We start from the raw sequence: 10,036 nt of genomic DNA, 5'->3' as shown, positions 1-10,036 counted from the left end.
TGTAAATCCGATAATTTGACGTCACCTTCTTGTTGCGGTTGTTTTGGGGCGAAGCAAAGACTCATTATTTAACAATACAGTCTTGTGGGGATTTGATCAAATGATTGCCTGAACGCGTAACAACACATTTTAAGTTGCTCTTTTCTTTTAACGAAGAAAAACGAAATAGGGAAAATTGTGGCAGTGCGTTCGGAAAGGTGCGAATGATTTGAAATGTTCTTATTCTTCTATATTATGTAAATTCTCCATAGAAAACAGTAGCCTATTATGATGAGCACATGTACGTGTTAGTTTCCAAGCCATTTCTTTTCAAATCTGCAATGGTTAGGGTCCTGACCTCTTAATCAGCCCACGAAGTTGCAGCGTACAAGTACCCCACTCAGTTCTTTATGGCATCACCCGGTCTTAACAGGGTTAATTGCAACTGCCATGTCTGGCATGTCTGGCCACTTCTTCAGCCTAGTGCCTGTATAGCTACAGTAGCAAATGTATATAGGCTTAGATCTTACCAAAGAATCAGTGACAACGTCTGATGTTATAGATCAATGCGGAACATTTTCAAGTGTAACTGTTCAACAATATTGCCATAAGTGTTATTATTGAAGTACTACTTGTATTATTGAAGTACAAACGGTTTAGTATGTCACATGTTCTCACATTGGTCCCAGAAACGCTTATGCAACTGTTGCTTATTTAGTCACTGCTTTACTAGCCAGGGGCTAGTGTTGTTATTTTTTTCATATAGTGATTTGTTTAGATTAATTACAATTGAATGAGAAGCTATTGATTCATTTAAGATTTTGAAGTGTTTATTGTTTTCCAGAATCCATTTTCATTGCATTTAAAAAGGTAAGCATGCTAAAACCTTACATGTACCATTAATATTTATTTTTGTAAATCATATTACAAGAAAAAAATACAAGAAACAGCAAGCTGAAAATACATAGATAAAAAAGATCAAATCACAACTGCTTTCCAGAGCGGCTCCATTATGCCCCAGATTATGATCCCACTTTGCTGTATGTTTATGGTCACATTATTTTAATCTGTGAAAAAAAGGAGGATCGCGGAGTCTCAGCAGGTTAAAACTCATTGGTGTCCAGTAGAGGGCGAGCGTGTGCCTTCTTGTGGTAGTATGTGCGTGAAGGAGTGGGTCTTCACTTTTTTTTCCATTCTAGTCTCCAGTACACTTGGTCCTCCAGTTTCCCCTTCACAATTTTATTCAGCTGTACAATGGAGACAAAATGTCATTAGAAATGTATAAAATTTTGGTTTAGTGCAAACCTTTTGTTGAACAATGATGAGAATAAGGCAGATTCTCTGTATTAATTTTGCTTATGCTATATACTATCTGCACGGAAAACATCTACACTCTACTTCCCTTGAACTCTTTCTATCTGTTTCTCTTCTGTACCAATGAAACGCCTAGATAGTCACAGGAAAGTGGTGCAAAGTAGGAACTTTAAACAAACAGGCATAAATACACCAATATATGCTTTTGCAAAATACCTCCCAATTTAATTTATCAAATAAACTACTAATTAGCTACACATGCTAAAATATACTCAATTAAAACTTATTTTGTATTTGGAAACATTTTTAGAGTAGCCCACATTTATATTGCAGATATGTTTCACTTATTGTATGTGTAACTAGCTAGCAAGCTTTAAAAACTGGGAACATTTTAAGACTGGGGAAAACCAGTTAATACATGCAGAGTACTGCCACAGCTCTATGGTGACAGTAGGCCATGTAAATTGGTTCCCCAGTAGAGAAATCTATCAGTACAAATATTTTAACACTCTACTGACTTTGGACAAAATGTGTCATCTAAGTGAAAGAAGGATGGCATACTCACCTCTTCAAAGATTTTGTCAGCGGTATTAGGCTCCTCACAGAACAGTGGTGTTTCAGAGGAGCATTGAATCATCAGGACTAAAGTTGTTTTCTCGGGCTCTAGTGGAAAAAAGGCAGGAAAGTTTGAAGAATAAAGAACCATGTACATCATTTGAGTTTGATTAATCTCTTTATGGGCAACATCAATATTACAGGACTTCATGTTTTGGATAGATGTAATGGACATGTGCTCATGAGGCTTGTTGTCCATGGTTGACACCTTTGGGCCAGTAATAATTTATTCTGTGAACTTCAAAGTATATAAAACTATAAAATATGAGTCAGCCAGAACGAGTGTGTCTGCAAAGCAGTAACATGCCTCAATTAATTGGACAGCATACCCAGATGGGAAGATATACGTTACGTATATTCTTTGCATGAGTGACTATACCAAGACACACATACCTGTGAGAGCAGAAGTAGAGATAGATTCACTGGAAAGGTTGCCTGCCAAGGTTTTTACATCAAATTTATAACTGGTTCCTGATTTCAACCCTGTGAGCATCACATTGTTTTTCTGTACTTCCATCCTTCCAATGTGATTCCAGAAGGCAGCGGTGAACTCCACTCTGTAGGTTACTGGACTGCCTTGCAGCTTCTCTGGGACATCCCACTCCAGGCTGATGCTCTGCATGGTGCTATTGACAACCTGAAGGTTTTCTGGCTTGATTGGCACTGAGGAGGGCAACGTTTCACATGTCAGACCTCGCAAATGATGGCGAAGCAAGGAAAATGCTGGTGGAGTTAAATGAAAGAACTAAATGGGAAGGAATGGGTATATAATTCAATGGGAGCCTATCTCATACGCAGGGCTACAGAAGACAGGTGTGTGAGTTAAATGCATAAAGTTATTTTATTATTTTTAGTGGTTGCTTTTTGAAATTATTCCAACATTACTACGTCTTTGTTGTTTGGGAGATGTATTAATTCATTGATATTCATTTAACTGAAATACCTTTTAATAGTGATGTGCAAAAATAAATTTCTCAATACAAAACCTGTGTAATATAAGACCTATTAGGACCTAGTTATCCATACAATTTTCGCTTATACAGTGAAATTATTGCATTATTAATTATGGCCAGAGATGAATAATTAATCCCTCGTCAACCATGGCCCCCCATGCTTAACCATGAAAATCTGCTTTTGTTTTTTCTGAGTGAAGTTGATGAGAGAGTGATTCCTATACAAATACATTAGACTTCCCAAATAAATTCCTACATTGACTATAAGGAAGGACATACCTGTAAAGATAAATAAATGTATTTTGTGTTTGTGTGTGTGTGTGTGTGTGTGCGTGCATGCGTGCGTGCGTGTTAAAAGAGCCCACAGCTGGAACTCACAGGTAAATATCCATTTGGATACACCATCACTCTGCCGGGATTTCTGCATCAACTCTGTGTAGATGGTTACAGTATAATTAACAGCTGAATTCAGGTTTTGAAATGTGTGAAATGTTTCATTGGTGGTGGCCTCAATGAAATTTCCTTGTTCGAGCTTGAGTCGATAGAAGTCAAAGTTTCCATCTGGGGGATCCCACCTAGCCATGATACAGTCATTGGAACTGTTCAAAATCAGATTTTTCACAGGGGATGGTTCTGCAGTGGAGAGACAGAAAGAGAGGGGGAGAGAAATCAAATGTGAAATTCCAGTGGCCATTACATCACTGCACATCTGTGAATGACTAATCTGTGTACTTGCGTCATTGTCTTTCAGTCAGTCTTTGAATCCTATTGATCAGTCTCTGTCTGTTTGTACTTGTGTTTAAATCAGAACTCACTGGAATAATACATGATTGTAAAAGCCTCTCCCTCCACTGAGTCATTTGGCCTCGCCCCTGCTCGTGCTGCCACGCTCAGCTGAAACTCTGTGCCCGCAGTGAGATTTTCCACTGTAAGATTGGTGCCAACCAAGGTTTGATTCAAAAGAATTTTCCTTGTCTTCCCCTGTCGGACATGTACTCTGTAGCAACAGCTGCTTCCCTCTGGCGGCATCCATGTTAACATGATGGTATCCATAGTGACCTCATTGGCAGTCAATTCCCTTACCTTATCTGGTACTGGAATAAAGGAAAGAGAATAATGACATTATGTCAGGGAACACACTTGCATGCAACATCATACTGTACTAATGTTGACCGGATTTGGCTTTTAAGTATAACTGCACAATGGATAGTGGAAACCGCCAAGATCAAAGACAAGCCAATGAATGTAATCAGTCAATAAATTTGGAGATGTATATCATAGATGTTTTTCATTTATAATTTGGTGTGGAAAGACGTAAATATTGCTTAATAATAATAAGGATGTAATTAGGATTTTGATTTCATGTTTAGTTATCCAACTTATGTTGTAAAAATCTATAGCTACTATTCACATTCATTTAATTGTATGATAAATGATTACATTTATTTTAATTATACAGTCTGTAGAATTTCACATTTTAGAAAAAGGTAGATTAAGCACAACAATTCAACTGCTTTTTATGGACCAAGGAAAATACCACATTTAAACTGCACTGCAGGTTACCCTAAATAAAAGATACAATGTAACTGTAATAATGAGACAATAAATGTAAAAAGGAAAGTATTTTTGGTGTGCGACTAATGTTGGACATGACTTACAGGTGTAGGCTGAGGTTGAGTCTGTGTCTCCTGTACGTGACAGGTCCTCCACTTCAGCGTTGACAATAAAAGTATAGTTCTGTCCCGGCCTGAGATTCTCAATCTGGATATATTCATTTGTTACATTGAGTGTGGCGAGGCTAGAGTGACCATTCACCTTCACTTTGTAGAATGAATGATTTCCAATTGGCTGGACCCACGAGAGGAAGGCAGAGTCCATTGTAACATTAATGACACCAAGATGTCTGACACTTCCAGGCTCTGAAAGAGAAACAGAAATGCTTAAATTACATAAAGTCAGAAACAGAAATTCTCTCCTTGGGTAGAAACAGTGCCTCGTTTTCAAAGGCTAGCTGCATCCCATGATCTGGGGGCCAGAGAGAAATTAAAGAACTATGCCATTAAATCACTTATCTAATCTGTAACTTTAATTTGGTTTACTGAGGAAGTAATGCCAGTCTTGAACTTTACTGGGTGGAATGTCACTGAGAGGGAGTGAATATCAATTCAGAAATAGAGGGAAGTACAGAAAAACTGATCATCTGAACTGAAGCGACCCCTGGCTACAACTTAAATGTTCAAAATATAAAACATGGTTTTGTGAAATTATAATTAGTTCCAAAAAAGAATTTAATTCTGTGTGAAATTGTGGTGTTATGTCAATACGTTCAATAACTATGTAAAACTAATTTTGCACTTCAAAACATGGAAACTTAGAATATTAGATTTAAAAAAAAATAGTTTTAAAAAAATTAATTGAGGGGTCCAACTCATGATGAATTTGTCAAAACTGTACATGAAATGGATATTTAAAACCTGTTCGTGAGAGAACTCTGAATGGGGTTCTAAACTGTTATAAAGTGAGTTCCTGTATATCACCATCTGTCTCAAAAAAGTTATGCATTAAATTGTAATAAGTCTGGGATGATACACATATTTGGATAATGATGATGCTGTCTAGTTCCTCAGTGCCAAGGCGCACAGACTCACTGGTATAGAATGTCACATTCTGTGGGTTGAGGTCTCTCTCACACTTCACAGGGAATACCTGGACTCTGTACTTTGTGCCTGATGTGAGATTATAGAAATTCATGATGAGGTCAGTTGTGTTCTCCGTCAAGTGAATGTCTCCTCTCACCTCTACCCTATATAAGGCAATGTTTCCAGGCCCAGCCATCCAGCTCACTGTCATGCTACTCAGGGTCACATTGGAAATTGCCACTTTGCCATAGAAACGGTCTGCAGATGGAGAGACAATACAAGAAGAGGAGGTTGATGAGGGGTTTGGGGGGTGGGAGGGGGAGGACACGGGCACAGTGAATGGCGGTGGAGGCGAAAGGAGGGAGAGGAGCAGCACAATGACACCTTTGTACAAGTGAGTCAGCTTAGTATTAGGCATATATTGCTCACAGTCACAGAATGAGTGAGTAGCTTTTTCAGTAAACAACCTTTTCATCAAAAAAGTGTCATGGTCAGCAGCGTGGCCATATTCCAACAGTGTCTGCTCTGCATGGTTTGAAAATGCTCACATTACCTTCATAACAGATATATGGTAAGACGTCAGTGCATTTCTTCTCAAACCACAAGCCAGAACTCAGCAGGGACACACAAGGGTTCTCAGGGACCTCCATTTCTTCTTCCTCAGTAAAATTTGTGCGACTTAGGAGCATACTCTCAGAAGGGATGTACTCTGTTTTGACACTGGTGGTGTTCATACAGAATTCTTCAACCTCGATTACACATACATCATCCTGCAAATAACTGTGCTCTGTGATATTGAAATTGCTGCAGAAACCTCCAAGGTTGACAGTGTGCATAGGTTTTGGCTGTGGTTTTGGGAGTTTGGGCTGGCCGGGGTACCAGTTCTGGAAGGTCATCGGATCACCGTTGGACCACTGAGACCAAAACATGGAATTGTTGAAATATTTGCGCAGGCCGATCCAGTAGTCTGAGTTCAGATTCTGGGCCAGGATCTGGATATTGTCGGAAGTGAGGCTGACGAGCTCTTTGTAGCAGAGCTGGCAGTGCTGCCGAGCCTCCTCCCAGGTGGACGCATTGCGCTGGGCGAAGTACTGCCGCTCTGAACTGCAGCAGGCACATACTGTGGAAGGGAAAGGGGAAAATGTCAGATCAGTGAGGAAGGTGCCAGGGCATACTGGTGGCATTTATTAAATTTGGTATACACTACTGTGCAAAAGTCTTAGGCACCCTAGATTTTTAAATATAATATATAGTATATATTTGGTCTTAGATGTTTATTTCTTGTTTTCTGCATTAATGTGTCAGTAGAAAAGAGCAAATAAGAGATTTCCAAACATGAATTTTCCAAAAAATGAAATTTTACAGATACATTTTTGTATTTTGTTAAATAAAGTAATATTTTAAGTAATTGACTACTTTTCAGATAAAAACTTGATCAAGGGTCTCTGGGATTACCTGGAGAGCCAGAAGCAAGCGAAACAGCCAAAATCTGCAGAAGAACTGTGGCAAGTTCTCCAAAATGCTTTGAACAACTTACCACCCAATTTTCTTATAAAACTACAGGACAGTGTACCTAAGAGAATTGATGTAGTTTTAAAGACAAAAGGTGATCACACCAAACATTGATTTTATTTAGTTTTTAACAATTTACTGCTCTTTATATTATTTTTTCGATATTTATAACCTTTCATCATATTATTTTTGAAAGCATCTTAGCTGTACAGCATTTTTTTTACAGGTGCCTAAGACTTTTGCACAGTACTGTACTTCTCAAATATATTTTTGAATGTGGATGTATGCTCAAATTCATTATCCTGCATAAGCATGAACAATTTGGACAAGGTGGGGAGGAAGGGGACAAAATAAAATAACCCTCCCCCCCTCCCAATAATATAGCATGGTGATGATAAAAATCACTTAATCTAATAAAGATGGGAATTTCATGATTGTCACGGAAGTTGCAGATGCCATGGATTCCATGACTTTCTCAACTTTTCATATGCCGGACTCTAGTATAGTGCATTAGGCAATGTGGCAATGAATTAAAATGTCCACTATAATTTTTCTTTTCTACAGTGTTTTACAAAAATATTCCAAGAAAAAACATAGAACAAGCTGTTCACAGCTGGGGCACATAAATGAAAACAGGGTCAGCTTGGATTGTAGCAGAATAAAGGTAAAAGTGCTATACATTTGTAGTTAACTGTAAATATTCAACTTCAGTTCCATCATCTACTGATGTTGCATCTCATTCACAAAACTTTTCTTAAATTATTTTTACTTTTGTTCTTAAAAATGTTTCTAATAAAAATCAATATGGGATTCATGATGTGCTGACCTTTGTTTTTGAGCATATCTCAGGTGTATGATGAACGCTGACTGTAAATTTTATGCACAATCCTGTTCATGTAATTAGTATAAGTACACAGCCAAGAACAAATACAGATAAAAAAAATTATGAATGTCAAAACATACTTGGAAATGTTCTTACACACAGTTTACAATTGCAGATTACACGTGCTCACCTATGAGAAACAGGATTCCTGTCTTTCCCATCCCCAAACTCATGAACAGGGAGCCTAGTTTAGCTGCATGTAGGCAAAAGAAAGGCACACAGTGTAGATAGATATAAAGGCAGGATACGGCAAAATAGTGCAACTCAAAGGAAATCCCTTTATATATTTATTAATAATTTAGGGAAAACAAAAGGCCCATAATCAGGAAAAAAAGATAGAGAATAATCAGAATGCATGTAGCAGTTTTAACAGATAAAAGTATGTTTTTTCATCTTCATCTCACATTTAAAATAAAGCAAAGGATTCCTTTTTAATGAATGTACTTGTTGATATTAGACATTTCTACCGATTGTTTTTTCATTGTTGAAGGTGACAGGAATTATCTGGCAATAATTTAGTTAATGAATCCTGTACCCGATTTCAATTGTGCAAAACGCTATTATTTTCATGCATTATCAAGACTCATTGATCAATTTTGACAGAATACATAAAATATATTTGTTCTTAATCAGGATACTCACCTGGTCTGCTTCCTTCTCTCTCTGTCACACTTTCCCAATCCAGCTATATTTGATTAGACCTGGCAGTGAATATTTGCATGACTGTAGAACACACAGCTAGTTTCCATAGGACAGAAAAAAAACAAGCGGGGACACAAGATGAGAACACACAGGCAGGAGAAAGCAAGGAAACAAGCTAGAAAATAAATTAAATCAAAGTGAGAGAGATGATAAGTGATCAAAGGACAAGCTGTCAATCAGATCCATAATTGCATTTTTGCGTGACTGCCACTGCTTTTTGTTAAACAGCAGTTAAAAAATGTCAGGTATATTTCATACAGAGAATTAATGATGATGATGAATTAAGAAATAGGGTCATTATTTGACTTAACTGAATTCCTGGAAACCCTATCAACTTCTGAACTCACCATTTTGTGAAGGCAGAACAATATCCTGGAGACTTTGGGACCTGTCTTCATACCTTAATTTAATACATATATTTAATACATATATATGTATTTTAGTGATAATTCTACTTTAATCAGGGACAGACAAATGTTAAGGTCAGTGGTCTAAGTACTGTAAATCATTTCCATATCAGTAGGGATATTGAAAGAACGAGATGGACGGATCACAGGCCCATGCAAAGCAAATGCAAAAGATAACTGATGAATGCACAAGTCATGGATCCACAACACATTTTTTTTTGCATTATGCAAAACTACTACAGCCAAAGATGAAAATTCTGAGCTTTGACCTCGAAGAGGCTGAAGATTTCCAGACCCGAATTTGCAAGCATCTTTCATTCAATAATGCATGAGTGGTCCACATAGTCTTGCAGGGTTGGCTGATTCTATGAGTCATCTCCTGTTCATCTATGGTCGCAGTTCAGTTTGTTAGTGGGCCGTATCTGGCAGAGGGCTGACTTGGGTGCACGGTTTAACTGCTGAATAGCTAATGGGGTCCTTTAACTGTTTATCTGTGTACAGCTTGCCCCATCAAAGTGATTCTTCATTAGCAACCCAACTTCAGTATTGTCTGGGGCTGGTCAGAGATGCATGAATGTGTGGCAGCCCCCAAGCACTGGGAGTTTATTTGTTATGAAGGCTTGGTGTGCTCTAGAGGGACTGTAGGCTATACTAACAGTATTTTGCTTCGGTAGGGTTTGTGTGTGGTCTGCCACCTTTGAAATATTTATCTGTGTGAATGTAGCCAGTCTTGCTGATGGTGGTGCCCTCAGTCCCGCTCAGAGGTGGAAAGGAAGTTAAGGCCCTGCTATGCATTTCTTCCACCCATGAACAGCTGATTTCACCAATTAGTTCTACCTCCTGGCTGAAGAACTGTAAGCAAATCCAGGCGAATGGAACAAAACACTTGAATTTGAAATTACTACAGTAATTGCATGCTGGGGATTTTCCCCATGTAATTAGCTTTACAAATTTGCATAAGCAGTTCAGTATCCGACAGTATCCAAGTTCCTAAAATGTGAGGGTACCAGACTCACCCTCATATAGAGTGAC

At 38.1% G+C, this 10,036-nt stretch overlaps 1 protein-coding gene and 1 long non-coding RNA gene across 4 annotated transcripts; one reads left to right on the top strand and one right to left on the bottom strand.

Annotated features, from left to right (window-relative positions):
• The first annotated feature begins 113 nt into the window (after positions 1 to 113).
• LOC118223003 lies at positions 114 to 4,484 on the top strand. Of its 3 annotated transcripts, none has more exons than XR_004764380.1 (3): positions 114 to 197; positions 824 to 2,721; positions 3,220 to 4,484. It is a non-coding gene; the product is annotated as an uncharacterized LOC118223003 (long non-coding RNA). The 3 variants fall into 3 exon arrangements; XR_004764379.1 differs by having other exon boundaries at positions 824 to 3,241; positions 3,670 to 4,484; XR_004764378.1 differs by having other exon boundaries at positions 824 to 4,484.
• LOC118223001 lies at positions 3,422 to 9,202 on the bottom strand. Its single transcript, XM_035409037.1, has 7 exons — positions 8,945 to 9,202; positions 8,538 to 8,633; positions 8,026 to 8,088; positions 6,054 to 6,620; positions 5,510 to 5,758; positions 4,677 to 4,780; positions 3,422 to 3,494 (listed from the first exon to the last, which is right to left on the bottom strand). Exons 3-7 carry the CDS (start codon positions 8,066 to 8,068, stop codon positions 3,480 to 3,482), a joined length of 978 nt encoding a protein of 325 aa, XP_035264928.1. The 5' UTR covers positions 8,069 to 8,088; positions 8,538 to 8,633; positions 8,945 to 9,202; the 3' UTR covers positions 3,422 to 3,479.
• Between the last annotated feature and the right edge of the window lie 834 nt (positions 9,203 to 10,036).

Source organism: Anguilla anguilla, chromosome 3 (genome assembly GCF_013347855.1).
Source record: "Anguilla anguilla isolate fAngAng1 chromosome 3, fAngAng1.pri, whole genome shotgun sequence".
Taxonomy (NCBI): Eukaryota; Metazoa; Chordata; class Actinopteri; order Anguilliformes; family Anguillidae; genus Anguilla; species Anguilla anguilla.
The sequence above is the reverse complement of the archived record's forward strand: the minus strand, read 5'-3'. Positions and strand labels throughout refer to the sequence as shown.

Coding starts and splice junctions, on each gene's coding strand:
- LOC118223001 (XM_035409037.1), bottom strand. CDS start 8,068: ATGAGTTTGGGGATGGGAAAGACAGGAATCCTGTTTCTCATAG. Junction 5,759..6,053: donor ACCATATATCTGTTATGAAG/GTAATGTGAGCA, acceptor CTCCATCTGCAG/ACCGTTTCTATGGCAAAGTG. Junction 4,781..5,509: donor GAATGTGACATTCTATACCA/GTGAGTCTGTGC, acceptor TTTCTCTTTCAG/AGCCTGGAAGTGTCAGACAT.